The 24,222-nt window shown below is 45.2% G+C and overlaps 1 protein-coding gene across 6 annotated transcripts in view; it reads left to right on the top strand.

Annotated features, from left to right (window-relative positions):
* IL15 (interleukin 15) overlaps window positions 1-24,222 on the top strand; it is a 380,197-nt gene that overhangs the window by 187,363 nt on the left and 168,612 nt on the right. For 2 of the 6 annotated variants that reach the window (XM_085641592.1, XM_085641590.1), the window contains exon 2: window positions 19,693-20,002. The exons of the other annotated variants lie outside the window; for them this stretch is intronic. In XM_085641592.1, coding sequence (XP_085497718.1) covers window positions 19,940-20,002 — 63 coding nt within the window. In that variant the 5' untranslated portion in view covers window positions 19,693-19,939. The remainder of the gene's footprint in view (window positions 1-19,692; window positions 20,003-24,222) is intronic. 6 annotated transcript variants of the gene reach the window in all.

Below are 24,222 nucleotides of genomic sequence, written 5' to 3'. Positions count from 1 at the left end.
CCCTTGGTGACACACTTCTTCCCCTGCGCATGCTGCAGAAGCTTCTGCAGTGTGTGCCAAGATTCCTGTCTTGATGTGCCTCCCGTGCCTCTGCTCGCGGCACACCATGAGTCACCCCTCTCACGCTACCCCCCGGTTATTTTCTTTGAATTTCAGACGTCCGAACCAGACATGCTTGCTTCGCGTAAAAGAAAAAAATACGCCTGAAACTCTACTTCCAACCCGTGCAACATGCCTCAGTACCCGGTAGCTGTTACTTTACAAATATTTCTCCTTTGGGCCCTACAGGGGGGCCAGCACAGACCACAGGCTAGCTTGTTGGTGTGAAAAAGGCTGCTTTATTGGAAACAGGTGCACCTTACATAAAAACATCCCTTGGCCTGTGCCGTACAAAACTATTCCTCACTAAATATAGCCTTCCTATCTGACCCCCCCACCCCCTCCCCTAAAATTGTTTCCCCCCCCTGCAACATTCCTAACACAACTTACAATTCCTAACTTTCCTACCCTACCTAACTAGGTAACTTCTTATGTCCTACCCCACCGTAACCATAACTCAGTATATGTCCCCCATGACCTAGGAAAACACCCCCAAATTCTAGCGCAGCACACCAGCACCTGTTCCAGCGACAAATCCCCCACAAAGCATCCCTCCCCGATGCACCTGTCCCCAAGAAAACCACCCCGGCTTTCAACTAGAAAGACACCCCCCCCCCCCCAACCCCTAAAAGAGGGGTGGGGGCCCACCAGCTCATAGGGTGGGAGGGTGGGACAAAGCTCGCACCAACCACCCCCAGCCGGCCGTTGTGTCACGATCCACCGAAATGGTGGGTCGCCACACAAAATGGCCGGCTATAAACCCCACCAGCCCAAAAGGAGCCCAACCAGCCCAAAACGCACAAGTAGCCCAAGCCCCGGAAGTCCGCCCCCGTGCTCCGGCTGCCTCCCCCCGGCCCAAAACCCCCCGGGAGGGCGAGCCTCCCGCTGGTCGGCCACCCCCCCAAAGCCCTATTTTGCAGCTGTGCCAGTCCTAATGACTATTAGCAATCTACACGTCCTCTTTAAAATTTCAGACCGCAAAATAAGCGCTGCCCTTTCTCAATTCTCCTCGCAGCTCCTCATGTATCCTGAGCCTTCAAATGTAAAAAGACCCACAGAGGCTCAGTTCCTTTCTGCTGTTGACACATTCTGGAAATCCATTCTCAAAGTCAATCATTACTCCTACTATTACATTAAAATCCATACATCACTTATAACATAAACCAACTTCTATGCTCCCATACACTGCATAAGTATTTTAAGATGTACTTCTCTGTGTATGAGCAGCAACAAAAGAAGGAAGATGGCTGTGAGTTCTTTGATTGTATGCATGTTCTAAGTGTTCTAGAATGTTTGAAGATGTTCTATTCTAATTCTATGTTGCTGCCGTGTATGAGGCAATAAAGGAGATCATCGTGCATAATATTGACTTCCGTGCCTTGCTATAAAATTAGAATTTCTTTGGGCATAGTTCTGACATATGGGCTGGTAGGAGGTATGCTACCCTTCTGCCTCCCCCTGAGGAGACCTACATACATTGGTAGTTTGTGTGCTTTGCTATGCTGTTGTGAGTTTATTTCACAGATTAAATGCATCAGTGTGAGGAACCTGACTAGATCTGCTTCTTTAGTGGATGTGGCTATATTTATGTGAATAAGCAAGCCATATCAAAGATTACATGTGTATGCTCCCTGTCTCTCTGGTGCTTTTTTTTCATTTTGATGCATAATTTTTACATGAAAGCTTTTAATCCTGAAAATCAGATTAAGCAAATTCTAAAAACGATTTAAGTGCAGCTAACAATTGGATGAAGCTCCTTGATACAGTGGATTAGTTGTTGTTATAAGAGCTTAGTTGTCAATGTTTGTTAAAGGTGCCAGGTTAACTGATCTGTACGATAAGCCCCAGGTAGTTGTCAGGATTCTAAATGCCTGTTTGACACTGGGTGAAGATAACTTTAGGACCTTTGTTGCCAGCTAGGTACTGATTTATAATATTGACTAGCTTAAATATTTATCCTAGTTCCCTTTTTTGCCATTGCACATGCTAATTCTAGTCATGAGCATCCCCCTGCTCCCAGTTTGTGATTTGTCGATCTGTGGATTCCTTCTTCACGTTGATTGGTAAGCTAAATAAAACAAGCACTGGCAACAACAATAGGTTTTGACTTTGCCATATCTAAAAAGGAGTAAGTAATAACCACCAATTTAAGACACCTATTCCCTTCTAGACAGTCTTTTGTTTAGTTTGCTCTTGTTTGCAGTACATTCTCATCAATTGTCCTCAGATAACTACTCCATAAAAGTAATATTTTAAATTCTGCTTAACTAATGTGCTTGGGTAGGGAATAAATCAAATTATAAGTTAGTGAGAATTTAGACCACATTTTTACCAATGTAATGCTAACAAATTTATCATCTGTCAATATATGGGCCAGTTCACATCAGTAAAGCACTTGGCCCTCGAATCCCTCAGTGAGTACTAGGCTCTTTTTGTGTATTTTTCCCGTGCCACAACTCCTGTTCTATTGGTTACACCCATGCCTGTTATGGAGCTTATATTGTGACTGGAAGCAGCAGTGAAGGACAAGCTGAATATATAGAGAACGAGCAGAATGTTCATGAAAAGAAAGGTCAGATGATGTAAGATATTTCTAATGCATAAAGATAAGGAATCCCAGAGCGATATGGCAAGCTAAAATGAAAAGAAGAGAGCTCATAAGCGTGTTGTGCGAACAAGCAGGTGACCCACTAATAAACAGAAGGTATATGTAGCCAGCTATTACTGGAATTTTGCAGTGAAGACTGAAGATTTCTGAGAATAAAAGTTCTGATGGAGCAAATCCAAAACTTCAAGAGTCCGGAACCCATTTGAAGGCGCACAGGGGAGCAGTGGCTGAGAAATGGCATGTTGGTGCAATAAGAGTTGCAAAATCATGTCCCACTGAAGTTTCAGCAAGTCTAATGGAGTAATCCAGGCTTGAAGGGGCAAAGGCCAAAGTGGAGGTAATTAGTTTGGTCAATCAGAGTGGTTTAATATCTGATAAATAGTGTGTAGGTGGAGCCTACACCTCTATATGGCAATGTGGGAAAAAAGCGAGATAATTGTTCTAGGAGTTTTCACAGAAGCGGCAAGGGAGGGTGAGCCATGAATCAATGGATGGGCACTAAAGTGCCACAGCAGAACATTTTTGTCTTGGCGGGATTCAATTTAAAGCTATTATGCAGTATCCAACAGTGAGTGGCCTTCGGAAATACAGCAAATTTATCTGTAGACATTCCCGATGGGTCCTAAAGCCTCATCGTGGTTGGAGTAATGTCTTCCCAGTTTTAAGCATTTGGCTACAAAAGGAAATGATTTTGACCAGGAGAAAATTGATGGTGATAGTGTGGAAAGGCAGAGACACCTGAGATACACCACAGGACAGATATAAGGGAATTAAGGAATTGGATAAAGAAAGGACTGACACCAGGATAGAACTGAATCCTTTAAGCCTACTTCTTTAAAGCAAACAAAGTGTCATACGTAAGTTGAGCCAGACTAGGGCAATGATGCCACCCTTAACAAGCTCCATGTTTATGTCAGCAGTCACTCCTGCAACATTTTGTTAATTGTGGATGAAAGGTGATAGCTATCGCATCTTTGTATTTTATTAGTATTGTAGGCTTTAGAGAAAGTTGTAATGTGTTATTAGATGAGGAGCCATTACGTTCAGTAACACCTAAAGCATGTAGAGAACCTGAGGATTTCTTCTTAGAAGGCAGCCTCTGGAACGAGGAGTGCCCATTGAAAATGAATAAAGTGAAAGGTGTGTTGAGCAGTCCCACTGTTAGCCCTGGCGCATGTTGTGAACTCCACTCATTCAGTTTGTGAACTTAGTCTTGCTGAGACACCTTATTGAGACCATAATTGTTTGTCACTACATATCTACTATGTACCCGGTTTATCATTATTGACATCTCCTCTTGTGTGTGGGTATGTGTGAATGGTGTGTGCAGAAGATGACCCTGTAGCTAACCCTTCAAAACTTTCCCTGTCTGACAATCCTTACCAGTGCTATCCCTGGAACAGGATTGAGAAAGGTTCTGCTTCTTACCCCTTTCAGGATGCAGGACAAAGATTGACAGTTTATTCATGACCACGAGCAGTTAGCCCTCAGCAGGTTCAGTAAGAGGTGTCGGGACACTGGGAAGTGCATTATTATGTATTTTTAGTGCCTTAAGGCATAGTGGTTGCAGTGCCATGCAAGCAGAACAGCACTCAAAGGTGGCATTGAACAAGGGCAGAGTAGGCAATACACTACCATTTATCTAGTATCTTAAATCCAGAATAATAATTAGAAAGTATTTTCGCCAAGTAAATATCATCCTTTATGATGTTTAATATTGCCTCCGCTCTCTCAGCCCTACATAAATCTCATGTTCTGTGGTTCAGGGAGATCTGTGAAAGGAACTAGCGTTTGGGGTGGTTTGTATATCTTTGAAAATGAATCAGAGTGCATTGGCGCAGCCATGGAACCGGGCCGACGGCATGCTTTACAGCATGGCCGACGGCATGGATTAGCCCCGTTTTTTGACGCCTCAGAAGAATCCTTCACAATCCTGGGGCACAAACTAACATTCTGATTTTAGCCATCCCGTAGATCGTATGCAGGGAAAGACGTTCTTTTTCATTGGGCCTGCCTCCCCCCCTGTTTACAAAATAGCAGATTAAACAACATGAACTAAAGGAAGCATGAGAGAGGAAGCCGATAAGCCACCGTTGACTACTTGGGCTGGGGCCAACCTGCATCTATGAGCGCCCCCCCACCGACTTGGGGCTTGAAGTGTAGGGCTGACGTGACTGGACATGAGCCAGCAGATATGACTCCCGTGGCCAGGTCCTATGCAGCTGCAGATGTACTGTATAATCCGCTGACTCAGTCTCTGGGGAAGCAGCACCTCCTGTGGACTTGTGTCATAAGACAGATGGTCAGAATGTGTGGGAATCTTTAGGAAACTCCATTTCATGAGACCTTGAAATACGAGTCCTGCAGCTGTTTAAAAACCTAACTTGAGATGTGTCTGTGACACACTGTGGTGGGGAGATGTCACTCATTGGGCGATCAGGAGTCTATTTATTCCTATCCATGAGGTAGAGGAAGCCTGTAATGTCCACCCAGGACAGTTTTTGCAATATGCCAAAGTAGCTACAACAGCCAGAGTAACCTGGACAGATTTTCTAAATGCTCTTGATTCCACAGAAGCTTTTGAGTCAATATTACAGTTGGACCCGGATCGCCCTTTGGTATCTTGTACCCGCAGAGACCTTAAAACAGACAAGAAATTGAGAGCAAGACAACTCTGGGAAGATATCTGAGAACAAAAAACAGACTAGGAATGGGAGTGTGTCATGTGCTGAGGGAAAAGGAGTTTCCTGCAAGGCTAGATTTAAACTTTTATTTCTTGAACTGCATGTATCTTTCGCTGCTGAAATTGAAAAACAATTACCAAGAGATGTCCTCAGCCTGCCCCAGATGCGGATTCCCAGAACCCTCCTATATACATATTGCATGGCACTGTGACGCAGTGTAAAAGTCCTGGGAGGTGGTGGTAGGACAATCAGAGGGTAGGGGGAAAACGACTGGGAGAGCGCCACTAAGCAGTGCCCACTGGAGATTATTCCAAGCGCAAGGAAAGACAACACCAAATGTAACTTTGCATCATGTAGTTACTGGTTGGCCTCTCACCGGAGGCCCTGGAGAGAGTGTTTGGAATAGAGTGTGCACTGGAGGAAGAATAAATATGAGGACGACTGAAGAGTGGAAATATCCTGGAGGACCCCACGGTGTGGGGGAATATGCAACAGACTCTGGCTGGCAATCATGAAACAGAGACACAAGACCAGATATAAGCTGTATGGCCCCGCATGCAAGCCATTTTCCATGAATCGTAGGCATTGGTATAGGATCCTTTGACGCATGCAGGGAGCATGTAGTTATGTGGTGTCGAACTGAGGCTTGTATTCTTGTTATATGAAAATGATTTTAAAAAGATGTTAAAACAATAATAATTGTGACATAATTTACATGAGAGATCTGGAAATGAAGGTGAGGGGTTGCAAATTGTAAATTATTCAGAGTGCCATAATCTACCCAAGAGCTCCAAAAATGCTATACGTCACTGCATGTTTGGGATTCAGTGCAGATATGATCAAAAGAGCTCTTCAGAGGCACCAGGTTGAAGAGAGGGATGAAAGTTTGGGGACCTAGCCTGGAGTCAGTGGAGTATGAGAGCGCAGCAGAGAGAAGAGGGAAATGGCTCAAAATTGCATGTTTACCACATTTTTAGATAATTGGATCGGCAGATGTTGCTCTGGCCGCATTCTGTTGGCTCAATTCTCCCCTTAATTACCAGGGACTGTAAGTGTCACAGAGCAAGAACTAGTGTTCATAGCGGGTGCCTGGCAGGGCCGCAACAGACGGCCTGTTCAGGAGGAGAAAGGGGGGGGGTGCGGCCGGCTGTAGGCCCAGGTCCGGCTTTAGCGCAAGCAGCGCAACCCCCAGACCCCTCCCCTCCCCCCGCCCCCCATGCCTCGGAGTCCCTCACTCCCTTTTTGGAACATTAGGACCAGGGCTCGAGTCGGGGTACCACGCGGGTGGACGGTGTCCCCCCACTTATTTTACCGGGTTTTTACCGGGTGGACGCCGTCCACACTGCCCAAAAGATGGAGCCGGTACCCGAGCCTGCGCGCGCGCTCAGCACTCACCAAACCTAACCTTCTATTGTCGAGAGAGGGCGAGCAGAGCTCTTTAAGTTGTTTCACGTTGATGGAGCCGTTCAGTATGACAGACGGGCGCTCGTGGCCGTATATTAGAAAAGGTCAGTATGTGTTTATGCATTTCAGACGGAGACCGGCAAATTTACTGTGGGCAATAAATACGCACCGAACAAGCGCATCTTTAATTTCCCCGCTCCTTTGAGTGTCAATATGGTGACTAATTCCAACGTAAACATTCTCCTTTGCCCTTTGAACCTGCCCCCATCGCCTTCTAACCTTTGTTAATTAGTGGGGACTCCATATCGTGACGTCACTTCCGGCTGTGAGGTCACTTCCGGTGACACCACCTAACTTGGAGCGTCCCCCCACTTCTTTTTTTAGGACTTGTGCCCTGATTAGGACAATCAAGGACTGGAGAAAAATAATTTCTTTCTAATTAGTACCTTGCAGTTTGCATGCAGCTCTTTGATGACAGTTAACAGCTCACTGTTCTATGTAAGGATTTTAACTTCTAAACTGCGTGTAACAAAAGGATCTCTCTGACAAAAGCAGTAATCCACTGACCTATTTACATTTCATTCACTTTGTGATCTGCATGGTACATGTTCTTTGTAGCAGGCACATTAACCCTCTGCGCTACCTTGAGATGAGCCAAAACTCCCACTAGACACAACTACGATCTCTCTCTAGGAAGAACATTAATCACGGAGTTATGTTGACATTTTTATTATTGCCTGCAAATTGCTGGAGGCCAGGAACGCGTTAGCAAGTGCTTTTAAAACCATAACATACTTGCAAACACTCGCGCCGCCCTAGAGCCGGCCCTGCGTAAGCCTGCGAAAATCTCAGACACATGAGAGTTCCAAGGGCCCCGCACTACATTCTGGAGGGGGCCTCCTCGTTTTACCTTACATCACTGGTGTCACCAGCTACCGCAGATTGACCGTGCTATCTATTTATTGCTGAGGTTTTTTTTTTATTTTGGTGATCCTGGTCATATCCCTCGCTCTCCTGGCTTGTGTTTTTTTTGCTAATGTTTAAAAGATATCAAGGGATGGGCCGGAGGCACAATTGGCTGTGTCTCTCTGCAATTATAAACTTTCTTCCCACGGGCTCTGAGGAAGTTCGCCTCTGCTTTCCAAGACTTGTATGAATAGCTTAGGCCTTAGGGTTTAATGAACAACAGGATAACTGCCAAGTTTTCAAGGTACTATTCTGTGCGACATTTCAATGGTTGCATAGTGCGTATGAGTGGCTTTCTGCTGCTGCCAAATATGTAACATTTCGAAAGACACTTTCTCACGAGTAAAACCTAGCAACGAAGCCCACTTAATGAGGGAGATATCAGATATGTCTCCTTTTTGGGGCAATAAAAAGCTATATAAAAAGCCTTTAAACTTCTAAAAAAAAAAACTAAAAAAAACGTGAAACCAAAAGTCACTGTAAGTAATTGGTTTATTAGTTGAGGGGGTAAGTATCTACCTCACGTAATAATTGCAATACTTGTCCGTGTGAACCATTAAAGTCACTTATTAAACCTGAGCTCAACCCCCTAGTAGCTTTGGCACAGAGCAGACAGACTTAACTTAGAGGCTATGTGTAAAGAAATGATGCAGTGCTAAAACAGTAACAAAGTCAAGATGCAAAATAATACAAATCAAAAAACGAATTATAAAAATGGAGTAAAATATAATAAACATAGTGATGTAACTTGACAAAAATTCAGTAAGGGGAACCAGTGATATGACTTTTTAAAGTTTTAAGTAGCAATAGCGCCAGGATGCCCAAAGTGCCAATGATAGTCAGTGGCTGTGGTAGATATTTGACGCGGACTGCAATGGAGCTTGGGTCAGTTGCACTAACAAGGTCAAAGATTTTGCCTCCCGACTTTAGTCCTTTGAGTCCCAATCCACCACAGGCGTACACTTCTAATGCACCCCTAGGACATAAGGGGAGGCACTAAGAGACTTCGAGTGTGGTAGGCAGAGTCCACTCCAGATTTAGTTGCCACGGATCAGCTGGGCAGTTCCAGGAAAGGTCTTGGAAACTTGTTGCATCCTTGTAGTTTGAAAAGAAGGTGAGCCTTATTCCCGTCCACTTCTTTGTCCTGGGTACCAGAGGGGGAGCGGATTCTGTCTTCTATGCTTTTTTCAGGTCTAAAACAGCAGGTTTACTCCTTTTCTAATCTTCCACAGGTAGAGTGTTCTGAAGTGGGTGTCTAGAGACTCCACATTTATGCTTGGCACTCCAAAGCAGCCTTCTTTCAAAACCAACTAGACTCTTCTAATGGGCCCAAGAAACTGTTTGAAATGATTAGAAACCAATCTTCTTGCAGGAGTGACCTTGTGTCCACTAACAATTATAGCAACCCCTGACTGTGAAACTTTTGCCTCCTTTTTCTTTGAGAAAACATTGCAAATCATCAACGACATCCAGATCTCTCTCAATCTACTCCCGCACCAACCACTCCAACATACATCCACAATGCATAATGAAGCATACCTGTATAATCACCCTATCTCACCCAAAAATAAACCCTCCTTGTCTAGCTTCTTCACTCTCGATAAGATTGACACTCTAAATCTATTTAACTCCTTGAAATATTGAAATCATTTCACTTATCCCCTCCCTTCCAAACTCCTTAATGAGTCAATTCGCCTCGTACTCCCTCTATGGACCAGGATAATCAATGCCTCTCTCACCCAAGGCTCACTACCAGACTACCTCAAAATTGGTCAGGTTACCCCCATCCTAAAAAAAACAAACTCTAACCAGTCCGATGCCAACAGCTACCACCTGTGAGAAGTTGGCCTGTAATATGCTGTCTCCTAGTTATAGGGACACCTTGCACCAGTCCAATTCGACTCTTATTGATGATAGGTTTAAGACAACCTTTAAAGAAAGCTATCCTAGTGGTAGCTGTGGAGAGCAGGCTTCTGGCTAAGTCCTGAAGGAGTGTTAAGCTTATTGTTTTACCATAATAACCTCTTGAATAACCAAATGAAAGAGTAGCCCACACAGGTATATATATATAAAATATATGTATTTATTCTAGACAAAATCCCACAGTCTCTTTATGAAGCTGTGGCAAAGTTACAATTCAAACAAGCATTTATAAACACAATAAATAGCACAGGAATCACAGGGCCCCAGGGGGGGACCAAACCATATATCAAAAAAGTGGTATAAGAACCACGACAATTCTACAGACAATGCCTAGGGCATTTAGGATCGCTGGCCCCTTAAGAATCCACCCCAGGTTATGAGGAAGGGGACCCACGGGAGGCGCGTGCAGTGGAAATAGCTGCTATCGGGATCTCTATTATAGCCTATGGAGAATGTCGCGGTTGAAATTACACAGATTAAAGTCACTTCTAGCAGGAGTACAAAGTTAAAACTTTAGACTTAAGCTTTTGAGGAGCCCACTACCACGAGAGTACCGAGGTACCACTGTTACCTGCCCCAGGGAAGCCGGGTGCATAGGTCGTTTTCGATGTCGGGTCGCGGGCTGATTTTCTATAGGAAAATGTTCAAAAGTGCTGCTAGCCAAAAGCGTTGATGATGCCGTGAAGATCAAAGATGTGAAGATTGTAGAGAAGAACCTGAAAGCAGAGTGGACAGAGTCTAGGTCATGGCAAAGTGACCAGGAGGCTCAAAGCAAAGAGCCCTTCGATGTCGGGTGCTTCAGGTGGAAAGTGGTGTAGCTTGGATCTGCAGCCACGGGCTCCGGGAGGCTTCAAGGAAGGCCAGCTTCTGGAGGGCGACTGTCCCACGTCGGATGAGGGTTGCTGCGGTGTTAGTGTCCGGATTGGATCCACTAAGCCTTGGCAACCGCAACCCACGCAAGATGAACAAATCTGCTGCAGTACAGACCCACGAGGTCTGGGAGAGGTCTCCTTCGGGGAGACTGTAGAGCAGGCCTGGAGCAACCAGGGGAACTCTTGATTGTTGAAATAGACCTCCGCTAGGGCCCACAAGTCGAGAGACAAGGGACCACGGGAGGCGGCAATTTGGAGTGCGTAAAAGGGCACCCACGGGCCACCAGAGGGGGCTAGGGCGCTGGTCTTTGGCATAATTGCTGTAGAGTGGTTGGCTCGTAAACGGGCCAAAGCACAACTTCCCCACTGGTCAGGGTCGTGTGCTACGCAAGAGGTGGCCGGTGTCCTGGGGTATTAGGGATCTCGGCACCCACGCGGTCCACGGTGCCCAAACTCGTTGAGCACACTCACTGGCCTCTGGGATGCGCTGGAAACCCACCTCAAGGGTGCTGGAAGTCGTCGAAGTCTGTAGGAGTAGCGAGGTTCCAACCGGGTCACTTGCAGTGTTTCAGGTGCCTGCCAAGCAGAGGGATAACTCCTTTATCCCAAGGGAGATTTCTTCCGTCAGCTGGGCAGCAGCAAGTCGAAGGTCAAGACTGTAAAGTTCAAGATTAATCTGAGGCTCTGGGGCCACGTTATTCACCTTTATCCCCAAGATTAGGGGAGTGTCCAGAGTAGTGTCCACCAATGAGAGGTGAGGCGGGAAAGGGTGGCTACACCCTCTCCCCTTTGTGTGTTTCCCGCCTGGGCGAGGGGCAGGATGCCCCTGAACCGGTTGCAAGCGGTGTATGCAGAATGAGGGCTCTGCAGCTGCCTACGTGCAACTCTGAAAGGACATTTGGTGCACCCACCCTGTTCCAATCCACATTATCCTGTCTGGGGAGATGCTAGCACCTCCCTGCCACAGGAGCCCTATTGTCCAGCTGGCGAGGCTGGGGTTTTCCCCAGCAACAGCCAGCCAGGGTCGTGTAGGTGGCGGGCAGTAGCCATTTTGTGTTACTTGTGCACTTTTAAATTGGTGTCCAAATTCTGCCGCTTTTCCCATATCGCCCCTCTAGCAGGGGGGAATCGTACCCTCATGCCCATGGCTGGACTGGGGGTATGATTCCTACATGTTTGACACCAAACACGATATGGTTCTGTGTAGCCATTCTCAAGTTATCGCGTTATCGCGATAGACTTATAATGCGGTTAAGAGTATATGGGGGGGCAACCATTAGTCAGATACCACCTTCCTACACCACCCCATTTCCAACGTCCCTACTCTGACCAAACTCCTAGAGAAATGTGTACAGTTGCCGCTCCACAATTCTACCATGCTACCCTACTTGACCTTCTGGAACATAGGATGGGCCTTTCCGACACCATGCCAAAATGGTTCTCCTTTTTACACAACATATTTCAGCGCTTCCTAATCAATCACAGCCTCTGCTATCTCCGGGCGTCCCCCAAGATTCTATCCTCTCACCAACACTGTTCAACCTCTATATGTAGCCCCTTACAGAAGTCCTCAAACTCTCCCACAGCTCCTAAAATGTGTATGCTTAGGACACCCAACTGAACATGAGAATAACCTCCAAGGGCATCTACACCCTTAACGTCACCCTAACAAAAACGGAACAATGGCTAAGTCGTAACCACCTCAAACTCAACGCGCTTATAACTGAATTTTTACTGATCGCTCCACCCAGTACCACCCCTAACCTCCACGACTGGCTCCCTCTCCTCTCTGGCTAGAATTGCACTCCAGACATTATCAACTCTGCAAAATCCTCTGGTGTAACACTAGACAAAGACCTCTCCTGCAAAAACAAATCAACGCCATCACTAGAGGAGCATCTGCATATCCTGAGGAAACTTAAACCTTTCCTCCCCGCAGCCAACCTCACAACTGCGACTCATGCACTTGTGCTGTCAAAACTGGACTATGATAGCACTACCCTTGTGGGGCTCTAAAAACCTCACTTGCACCTCTGAAGGCTATCCTTAATGCTGCAGCTAGGCTCATCACAGGTTAAAAAAAAGTGATCACATCACCCCTGATCTTCGTGCACTGAATTGGCTTCCTTTCGAGGCCAGGATGCATTTAAAAATTGCTTGCATGACCCACAAAACGCTGCACTCCCTCCTACCTGTCCCCGAAACTGACCCTATCGGGAGGCGACAGATCCTCCAGACGCTCAAGCTCCTTACTTTTCAAGCCACAAAGTTGAAAGAAAAAGAAAACATACAACTGTTCTGTCTCTGGAATGGCCCCAAACATTTGATACAAGCCATCTGCATCCCTGTTTCGGAAAGAAGTAAAACTGTTTCTATCCAACAAATTCCTCTCTCATTGAGGACCAGGCCACTGATTCCCCTGCCCCCCCTCACTCCCACATGTAACCTGTGCATCACTACCTCGGGGAGAACCATTCCTCTACTCTCCCCACCCTGTAACTCCCTCCCTCCCTCTGCCACTGGAGTCAAGCTATCCTGGCTGATGAGGGATGAAACCTGGATATGTCAGCCGCATTCGATACAGTAAGTCACTCAATCCTGCTGGAGCGTTTGGAGGAAATAGGGGTAAAGGGTCAGGCATTGCAGTGGCTCCGCTCCTATCTGGCGGGAAGATATCAAGTGGTGACCCTGGGGTCTTTCTCCTCTGAAAAAACCCCCGTAGCTTTTGGAGTACCGCAGGGCTCCAGCATCAGCCCCATTCTTTTTAACATATATCTACAGCCACTATTTTCGATCATCAAGGCGTTTTGGGGTTGATCTAGTCAATTACGCAGACGATGCGCAACTGGCTTTCTCACTGGAAGGAAAAGAGGCGGTTCCCCTAGAACAATTTCAAAACTGCATGAGTCTGACCATCGACTGGTTACGGAGAAACTGCCTGCAGTTCAATGGAGAAAAAACTGAGCTACTGTATTATTCGCCGCTAAGGCAGATTCAACACCTGCCGGTGGATCTCAGTCTTGCTCCGGATGAGGATCCACTGGCCCCAGCTGATACAATACGTAATCTCGGTTTTCTGTTTGACAGTAATCTCCAGTTGGACTCGCAGGCAAGTAAGACAGCCAGCGCATGTTTTGGGCTATTACGGCTTTTACGCCGAATCCTTCCGCTTTTGCCCGAAGACACGCGAGCTACGGTCATAAGGAGCACTGTACTAAGCAGAATGGATTACTGCAACTCCTTGTATTTAGGAGCCACCCAATACATCTTGCAGGGGCTACAGAGAGTTTAGTCAGCTGCAGCGAAGCTGGCATTAAATCGTAGGCGCGACTCCTCCTCCATTCAGGCGCTGCGAGTGCTTCACTGGCTGCCAGTCAGAGAAAGGGTTCTTTTTAAATCTCTCTGTCTAGTTCATAAAGCAATACACGGGATGGGCCCGGTCCATCTTCAGGAAAGATTTACACTGTATCGTCCCCCGAGACAGTTGCGCTCCTCCGACGCTAACCTGCTGGCACAACCTAGATTCAAACGGACTAGGATGGGTGGGAGAGCTTTCAGTGTGGTGGGTGCTCGGATGTGGAACGAGCTCCCACTGCGGATTAGACATATGGATTCTTTAATGGAATTCAGAAAGAGCCTTAAGACCTGGCTCTTTCGAGCAGCTTGATGATGATATCTGTTCTGTCAGAGCGCCAGGATACCCGTAGGGTGACAGTGCGCTATACAAATACCAATACAATGCAATACAACCCGTCCTTGTTTCCAGTCCAGGGAGGACCAGGCCTGGCAGTTCGGGCTGGACTGTTCCCATTGGGCGCAGGGTCAAGACTGATTTGCACATGGCTGGGTTCAAACTGGAATGGCATGGGGAGCAAATAAACATTGGATTTAGGCCTAGATCTCTGTACTGGGGTGAATGTATGACATTGTTCTGCATTCTGTCCATCAATTGTTCTGTTTGCATTTGTCACCCCGAGTGGTACGGGTATGCCCAGATGTGGGTCCCGTGCTCCATGCCACTGGAGTCAAGCTATCCTGGCTGATGAGGGGTGAATCCCCAAAACCGGTCCTAGAATGCCTGTTTCCCGTCCAGGGAGGATCTGGCCTGGCAGTTCGTGCTGGACTTTTCCCATTGGGCGCAGGGTCAAGACTGATTTGCAAATGGCTGGGTTCAAACTGTAATGGCACGGGGAGCAAAGAAACTATGGATTTAGGCCCGGATCTCTGTACTAGGGTGAATGTATGACATTGTCCTGCATTCTGTCCATCAATTGTTCTTTTTAAACCAGTTCTGGGGAAGCTCTCCGTTCCACCAGAGTTGGGGCCTGGGTGACTTAAAGGACAAGATGTGTGTGTGCTACATTTGCCTATGACCTGGGTTACCCCTTTGAGGTGCACCGATGGTCTGGACATCCTAATTTGGCATCCTGTCAAAGGGAGGGATGATCCCTTCCCACACCCAAGGCCTGTTATCCCTGTCCTGGCAGCTGTTTACATCTCACCCCAGGGGAGCCATCAAGCTGACAGGTAACAATTGAACACATGTGGAAAGGCCTCCAGAGGCTTTAGGCAGATGATAGGTAACTTTTCCAAAGTACCATTTCTGAAATAGTCAAAATTCAATGTTACCATTACATTGAATTTTGTTTATCTCTTACAAAGAAATAGTTCTCTACCTGCTACCAATCCCAAATTAGCATTATAAAATGTGATAGATAATGGGATCCAGCGTTTCCTTATATAAGCAGATAGTCATGCTACAAGGAAAGTAGTGTATATGCTTTTTCACTGTAAGGACGTGTGGAATAGTAAACTTTTAGATGTCCTACTTTTCAATACCATGCACCATTAAGAGTGACTTATTAATATTTAAAAGGAAGGCTTAGCCCTATCAAAAGTTTATTTTGACAATGTGAATTGTTATTTTAAAACTTCACAACCAGCCTACAGTAGTAGGCCTGGAGAAATTCTGTGTTCTGTCACTGTAGTGGTTGGCACAATGAGTGCTGCAGCCCACTGCTGATATTCAACTTACAGGCACTGGTACACTGTGGGTACCATATACTATGGACTTATAGTTAAGTTAAATATACCTGTATACCAATTTTACCATGTTGTAAGGAGGAGCACCAGCACTTTACTACTGGATAGCGGGATTACATTGCACAGAGTTCTATAACCAGCAAAAATAAGGTTCAGCAAAAAGGAAAAAAAAAACAATTGGGGTGACCCTGCAGAAAGGGCACATTTTGAACAGTCGTTAACCTATTGTAACTGATCATACTGGAGTGAGTCCCAGAAAAGTTTAACCTCTGTGTTATAAGTGCCATGCATTCTACCGGATCCCTTTTAGGAGAACCTTTAAGAACTTAGGGGCTCGTTATGATGGTGGGCAGACATCAGTCCGCCCGCCATCAAAGCAGTGCTGGGACTGCCCACCAGACGTGCGGTGGTCCTACCAGCCCAATTAGGATGGCGGGTGCTTCCTGGCCTTTTAACATTGCGGACGGTGCTGCTGGCTGCAGCACCATTCGCAATGTTAAAATGCCACGATGTGCGTTTTCGATGCACACCGTGGCAGGCACCACACGGTGCCTGCCACCTTGTGCATGTAAATGTAGGGGGTTACCATGGGTACCCCCCGGTGCACCTACACCCTCCCCCACACAGAGGGGGCCCGCAACGGGCCCCCAAACCCCGCCAGCCTTTCCATGGCGACATCGCCGCCATGGAAAGGCCTCTACCAGGGCACATCCTAATATGGTGGGCGGTGCTTGCTAGGCACCGCCACCATATTAGTGGCCCTATTCCGCCCGCCAGGCAATCGGTGCGATTGCCACCGGCGGAAAAGCGCCAGATGTACTTTGCATCTGCCGCGATACCTACTGCCATCCTAATTTGGCGGTGGGTAAATCTCATTGTGATAGCGGGAGGATCGCCACCGCCGGCCCGGCGGTGGTAGTCCTTCCACCATCATAATGAGCCCCCTAGTTCTGCATTTACTATAGTATACCAGACAAACCTCCCGGCAGGTACTAAGAAAGAGGGAAAGCAACTATTATACTACCCAATCACTAATGCGGCCACCAGACTGGTATTTTCAAGTCAATCCAGGGAAATATTCAGAACTCCATTTTTGCCCCTTGAAATATAAACCTACAGCAACAAATACACTATGAAAACTTAGAAATAGTCTAAATCTTTTCTGAGTTTTAAAGCAAACCAATTTGGCAGAAGTGCTATATTAAAAAAAGAATATGGAGGAATTTACCCAAACTATATTATTTATTTAATAACAGATACACATTGCTGTTATGTTTTTCTGTGAAAGATTGCAAGTGGGTTATCGCTGATTGCCAAATATAGCTCAGGCAGGTGTCTTTGGGCCTGTAGGGGGGAGAGGAAGCAGCAAGATGTCCCGACACTCAGTGTTGCTGTCTGCTGTCATAGTGCTCTCAAGTTAGTAGATGTGGGCGAGCCAACAAATTTAGAGCCAAGGGTCAGCTTGTGCCAGTGTGCGAGCAAAGCCTTGAAAATGCTTGGTATGTAAATCATGCAACAAACACCATAGAAAAATGTGGATAAGTCTTTTCAAATTTGAAAAAAAGTGTATTTCTTTTACCTTGCCATTGTACTACATAACGGTTTCTGGTATTGACAGTTTACCTAGTTAGGTGCTGTATAAAATTTTGTTTTGTTTTCCCAGAAAACTAGCCACATTTATTACGCATGAGGATTCTCAGAATCAAAGCAGGATTACTATCTTCTGCCTAATAACTATGTATAAGGGTCATCCCTTTCTTCATCCTCTGCCGACATGACACAGCAAGGTAGAACCCTTGAGGGTACCTTTTGGGTGTATAAATACCATATCTTTGCTGGGGCGGGCAGAGGAGAAAGACTTCCATGCTGACACACAGACGCGAGACGCTGAGGTTCCTGCACGCAGACACTCCAGCACGCAGTGGTCTGACATCCCTCACGGGGTTTTTATCTCGAGACCAAGACGGGGTCCTTCGTTCTCTCATCAGGTAATGGGGTTGGTTCAATCCTAGTGGCATTCTTGGCCATACACCTACATACATGCTAGGTACATTTAGGTACAACTTGTTAGGGTTAGCATCGTAGGAGTATGCATTGTTATTGTCATGTATCTGTATGCTTGCATATATTCGTCGTTTTGGCGCTATGGTAGAAATCTACCATCCATTTACTCAGTTAGTGATTATAATCATTTATATCTGTTTCTGTCTTATGGTTGTTTCAGCACAATGCTTATTAAAAACGTCCCCACCGTTTATTCTGTGTATCTCTCTGAGACAAAGTGAGCATGAGTGACTGAGCAAAAAAGTACTGTACTGTTTCCACGATCCCTGAAGGGACATGGTTTTCATGTTCGATAGTTGCCAGAAACTATTCTCTCCTTGGTAAGTGGGGTTCATAGTGGCACTGTGAGCTAGCTGGTATACAGATGTACATATCCGGTGTAGGTGTCTGGAATAAATCTAAACACCAATCACACCGTTTATATTGTCTAAACGCGCAGATCCTCTATAGATTTATAGGAACTACACGACATGGCCCCACCAACGTTGGTTTGGTTCTTATTTAAGGGACAAATCTGAGTAGTTCAGTCGTGCTTTTCTCAGAACTTCTACCCAGAGAAGTCTGGAGTGGGAAGGGAAAGATCCACAACAGTCGAATAGGCATATCCTATGTATTGGCTGTAGGTTTATTCAACCGTGAAGGACAGATAGTTCTCTATTGTGCATAAAACCATATCTCGGTTTCCTTGAAATCTTTTCAACAATGTCTGTCGAAGAAGACAATTCTGCGGCAGCACTACTTGCGAATGCAGCGGGAGAGGGGGAGCAAGAAGGTGCTATAAACATTTCAGAAAATGTCAGAACAGTACTCACTTTAAACTAGCAGAGTTTGGAGTTACAGAAAGAGGTGAGACTGTAACATTCGTTATTGAGGCACACGAGTCATACAGGACAGAGGTATTCTATTCATGGGTCAAATTCCCATCAGCAGATGCACGCAGAGACACATTTCATTTTTACACTGAAGATGAAATACCAGAGAAATATTGTCTATACAAGGACATTGACGTTCCGCTCACCTACCAGGAGCACATAAACTGGCTTAAAGGCGCCATCCCACACACAACAGATAAAGTGTGACTCGGTCCGCTCGGCAGAGAAGGAACGACTTGGCCGGTCCTAGCTGCTTACACACCGCATCCAGACATTGACACAATGCCGGTAGCAAACTTACGTCCACTTCACAAAGAAGTAAAAAAAACTTTGCAGAAATCGTTATGAGAACATTGACACTTCAACCAACAAGTGTTACACCAGCAGGACAAATACAAGGAACTGCAACTAAAATAACATCACAAACACTGAACACAGTTATGGGTAAAATACCCACTAAAGGCGAGCAAATTCCATTCTGGATAGCTCAAAAAATAACACAATTAGAGGCAGCGTTTCCCCACACATGCCTTCAAGAAAATCACAGAATGCTAACAATATGCTTGCCAATGGGGATAGCTCCCCCGATAGAGGTAAGTACCTCTTGGGGTACAGTTTTTGCTGCCATCTATACCAAAACTCATGGTATCCCTTCAATAGCAGTAATACCAGACGCATTGAGACAGATACAGAATGAGTATGGAGCTGAGCCTGCTCTGAACTTAGATGATGAAATTGTTAGGAAATTCTGCCCAGGTATCAACTATTATATTGGCAAACATAAAAGGGGAGGCAGCAGCGGTAGCGATCTGCCAACGCTTGAGGGATTTCACTACTGTACAACAGGAGCGAGAATTACCAAACATTATCCAAGATACATATATGCTGAATTAGGTAGAGAAAATTTGGGAGCTAGAGCAACAAAACCTCAACTCATGGGTAGACCTGAAAAAGATAACACCAAGCAAGCACCCGATTCTTCCAAGAAGAAATGGGATAATAAACAACAAAAGAATAGAGAGAATAGATCACAATCAAGGGGTGGGTCTCCTCAACAGAAGCCCTCCGAAAGGAGGTACAACCTTAGGAATCGTGATAACACGAAAACACCTGACAGGTATCAGGATATTGATACATGTTCCTCTTGTTCCTTTCAGGATTCATCAAAAAACTCCGAGAGGAAAGGACGGTCAGAACACAGATCAGAAGAACGAACAAAGCCCAGAGATACACATTGTGCTTCGGACTATAATCTCAAAAAAGATAAACCAAAATCAAAACCTCAATTTAAAAAGAAACAAGTAGCTGGCCTTAAAGTAAGAAATGCCAAGATACAGAGGACTCAACTTCTGAACGGGGAATGGGCTCTGCGCAGCAGAAGTAACAATAGCTCACCAGAACCTGATGGAATATCTGGTGACAGAGGCGTTGAATGAGAACAACACGGTCGAGACACCGGACACTGGGGTAAGTGTCCCACACCAGTTATATGAAATAACACTCCAAATAGATGGGGATATACCCAGAAAAATTAAAGGTCTCTTTTGGGAGAACCTGACTTATGGCTATGTCATCCTTTTGGCTAAAAAAAGATTGGCCGCCTGAGATTGTTATGGAATGCCCAAAGGGGGAAACAGTAATTTTACTGGCTTTTTCCGACCTTGTACCAGTATCACTAAAGCATTCATACGCGCAGGAGTGGCAGCAGCACTAGCTCCAGCATTATATTGCAACCATGTAGGGTGGGATGCTGAGTCACCTAACCATGTAATCCCAGTAAAAACTACTCCAACTCCACAGAGACAGTACCCTATTAAAAAAGAAGCGAAAAAACAAGTCCGGGAGGTCTTAGATCAACTTGAATACCTAGGTGTAATAGGCAACTGCACCTCTTCAATGAATAATCCTTTGTTTCCCGTAATGAAGCCTGACAATTCATACCGTCTAGTTTTAGACTACATTTATTTGTATTTATGCACAAAGACATTTGCAGTACAGAATGCACACAGTGCGCATTAATGAATAACATTGTGCGGAAAAAATACAAAAAAACACTAGATATCTCAAGTGGATTCTTCTGCCAAATTATAGCGCCTGAAAGCGGATACTTGACCGCATTCTCAGCCCTAGGCTCTCAGAGTTAATTCTGTTGAATGCCCCAGGTATAATAATAGCCCCAGATTGTTCTCAGCTAGGGTAACAAAGTTACTTCAAAACTTTGATGAGGAGGCATCGTCCTATGTCCTGTCTTGAATGATGATTTTATTGGATCATTTGACCAGGGTGAGGAACATAATTGTAAGATTCGCCCTTGAGGGCTACAAGTTCAACTTTAAAAAATCGAAAATAGCCCACCTCAATGTCCTATTTTTAGGATACGAGTTGTCAAGTGAAGGGAAAAGCCTAGCAGCTAACTTTTTAGAAAAGTGTGCACTGCTCCAACCTTCAAAAATGTACAATCTATATTGAAATTCTTACATTTTGGCAGAACATACATTTTGGATTACGCAAAAAAAGTGAAACCTTTTTACGATTTAATCAGACCTGATTTTTCAATTAGACATTGGACACAGGAACACACGGATATCCTTTGTTCCATACAAGCTGACATAATAGCTTCCAAACACCTACACACGTGTAAATGCCACAAATCTGGTGATCCTTGTAATCGCGGGTCAATCTGGTTACACTTACCTAACCTTCAATAAAGACGAAACTGTACCTATAGCATACAGATCTCATCTGTACACAAACGCTGAGATGCGCTTTGCATCCACTGAAAAGATTCTTACAGCAGTACAGACTGCCATGGTGAGAGAAAGAGAATTGGCTCAGGGGAAACGAATAATTGCCGAAACTCCAGTAACGGACTTGGAGGCTGTTAGAAAAACTAGCGTTCCGAACGCAAAAGCATTACATCTGCGATGGATACAATGGGCTAATTCTCTCACTGCAACAGATGTAGACTACAAATTTGATTCTACATTAAAAACACAAGCATTTCTGCAAAAAGAACAAGAATATCCTCTCCCGAATGAAATAATGACTCTAGATCAATATGAATACATTTACACTGACGGTTCTGCTCAGCCTGCCATAGGTGGTAAACAACAATACAGCACATCATGTGCAATTGTAAAAGGACGTATGCGGGACGGCAAGTTCCATCATAGCAGTACGAAGACACAGTCTCTTGGAGACTGCACGGTACAGCTGGCAGAATTTGAAGCACGATTACTGGCACTTATAAATATGGATCAGGCATAACACACACTTGTAGTGTGTGATTCATTTTACTGTGTCCAGACTTAAAATAAATATCCTTACTACTGGGGTCAGAATGGGTTTAAAGACTCAAAAGGTTGCACAATAAAGCAACAAGTGGCAGAACTGAAAACAGACTTGCCAAGAGCACACATGATACACACGCTGAGTCATAAACGTGATGGCGTTCACTTTGATGGGAATTCATTGGCTGATGAAGCCACCAAGGCGACAGTGTGAACTGCTGCCGTAGCTGCAATCACTTGTTCTAGCTCGAGACTAGACGGACAGATAATGGTAGCTGTCATTCCTTCATGCAAAAACAGCTCAGCCATGCCAAAAAGCTTTCCTCTCAAGTACTCCTACAAGTTAGAGGCAAAAAATATTCAGTTTGCTCAAATTCCGGGAGTGGGGGCTAGAGTAATACCAAACATGGATCGCAGATTCGGTTTAATTCTGGCTGCACACAAGGGTCTGGGTTCAGCGCACGCAGGGCTTACCTCAACACTTTTGTCTACTGAAACAGCGCTATTGGTGGCCAGGTTTAGCTCAACAGACAAACATTTGTCCTTAAAAGTGACATCTGTCAGCAGATGAAGAGATCCACCGTAGTTCGTCCAGCGCAAACACCACTACGGATTACAGACAGACCTCTCGCTTGTGTCTATTTGGACCACTGCGGCCCCTTACAATATGATGGGGCTTACAAGTATATCTTGGTGGCAGTGGATTCATGCTCTAGATTCCTTGGCCTCAGCGCTCGGCTGATGCCCAAGCTGTTATAAAGGATTTGCAAGTCTTCATAGGGACATACGCAGTTGGCACATTACACTCTGACCGTGTCCCCACGTTTAGCTCTAGGGCTTACAAGGAATCCATGGAAAGTTTGGGTGTAGCATTGCGGTGCTCATCTCCGGATCATCCCGAGGGAAATTTGATTGTGGAGAGGAAAAACCGGGACTTAAAGCAATCCTTAAAAGCGAGGGTTTTAGGCTTGGGTGGTAGTTGGGTCAATCACCTATATGGGGTCCAGATGGCACTTATTAACATGCCAAGAAGTTCTCTAGGATGCATCACCCCTTACAAAGTCCTATTTGAGTTGAGAACGTGGGTACCTTACCTTGATTGTGGCAGCACAGTGGCGGATGAAAACCATTTGACATCGATAACCATTTGGCTGTTTTACACGAACTCAGTGAAATCCGGGCACTACAAAGCAATGTCCAAGTAAAACGCACCGCCACTGGGGAAGTAAAATCAGTAACGGCAAGACCTGCCTGGGTCCCTAAAGTCGGGGATATGGTCAGAGAAAAGACTGTGGACAAAAAAGAATGTGGGCAATCCTACAGAAGGTCCTAGCTGTCGAAGGTACAAGAACAGTACTTCTTCCGCCTCTTGCCAGCAAGAAAAAAAAGAGATTAATCTCCATTGATCTGATCAAACCACACTACGTGGCCAATACTGAATAGCAGGCTGTGTGGGCTCCTGGCTAGCCGCCGATCTCTTCTCGCTACCATACAGGAGGTTCAGACAGAAAGACTGATAACATTTGATGAGTCTTCTATACGTAGTAATGAAGTTACCAACAATGAAATGGAACTCGTTCCTATTGAAATTGAACATCATCAAAAACACAAATGAAACACAGATATCAATTCGGCTTACCACCGACATCTATGGGAATATGCCTCAAAACGAGTCATCTGCAAGTTCAACAAAACCTGCTGGGCTACCAAAGATGGATCGAACTGCATCTGGCTATGTCATCGATTTCGACACTTTTTCTTTGGATCCAAGTGAACCTGAGTCACCGCCAGCTCCAGTTTCTCGCATAAAACAACTTCATGCTTTCCACCTTTGGCTGAAAAAGACTTACCTAGTTTCCCCCTGTCTACAGCTTTGGATAGCACTTGGAATACTGTTCCTACTCTTCTGGATAGGCTTAGTGACAGTCTTTTTCTTACTCGTGAATGGACACTATCTCCCAGAACGCTCCGCAGTATCAAATGTGATCTTGGTGCTGAAACCTCATAAGTCATCTCATTGTGAACAGAGAGACATGTCCTATGTGAACATTACAGCAGTTCCAGTTCCTGACTGAATAGTTTGGGACAGAGTTTCACATGACTTATTTGATACCACAGAACTTTTGGAAATACCACATGTATTTAAAATTTCTTTAAATGAGATCACCTCCAGTAGATGCTCTGACGACTGGGATTTCGAAACTGTAAAAAGTATGCTGTCTGATTTAGAACTGTCTGAATCCTTTACGAAAAATTAAATGTTTGATTCATCTGATTTTGACACCATGTATGGTTACCAACATTATGGTCATAATTTTTTGCTTAAAACAAGTGCCCCAAATAATGTTTTCAATTACCACCAATGGGAACATTGCTCAATACCACAGAAAGGTAGTT

The sequence above is a fragment of the Triturus cristatus genome, chromosome 2_2, assembly GCF_964204655.1.
Source record: "Triturus cristatus chromosome 2_2, aTriCri1.1, whole genome shotgun sequence".
Taxonomy (NCBI): Eukaryota; Metazoa; Chordata; class Amphibia; order Caudata; family Salamandridae; genus Triturus; species Triturus cristatus.
Note: the sequence above shows the minus strand (reverse complement) of the source record. Positions and strands in the feature narration are given on the sequence as shown.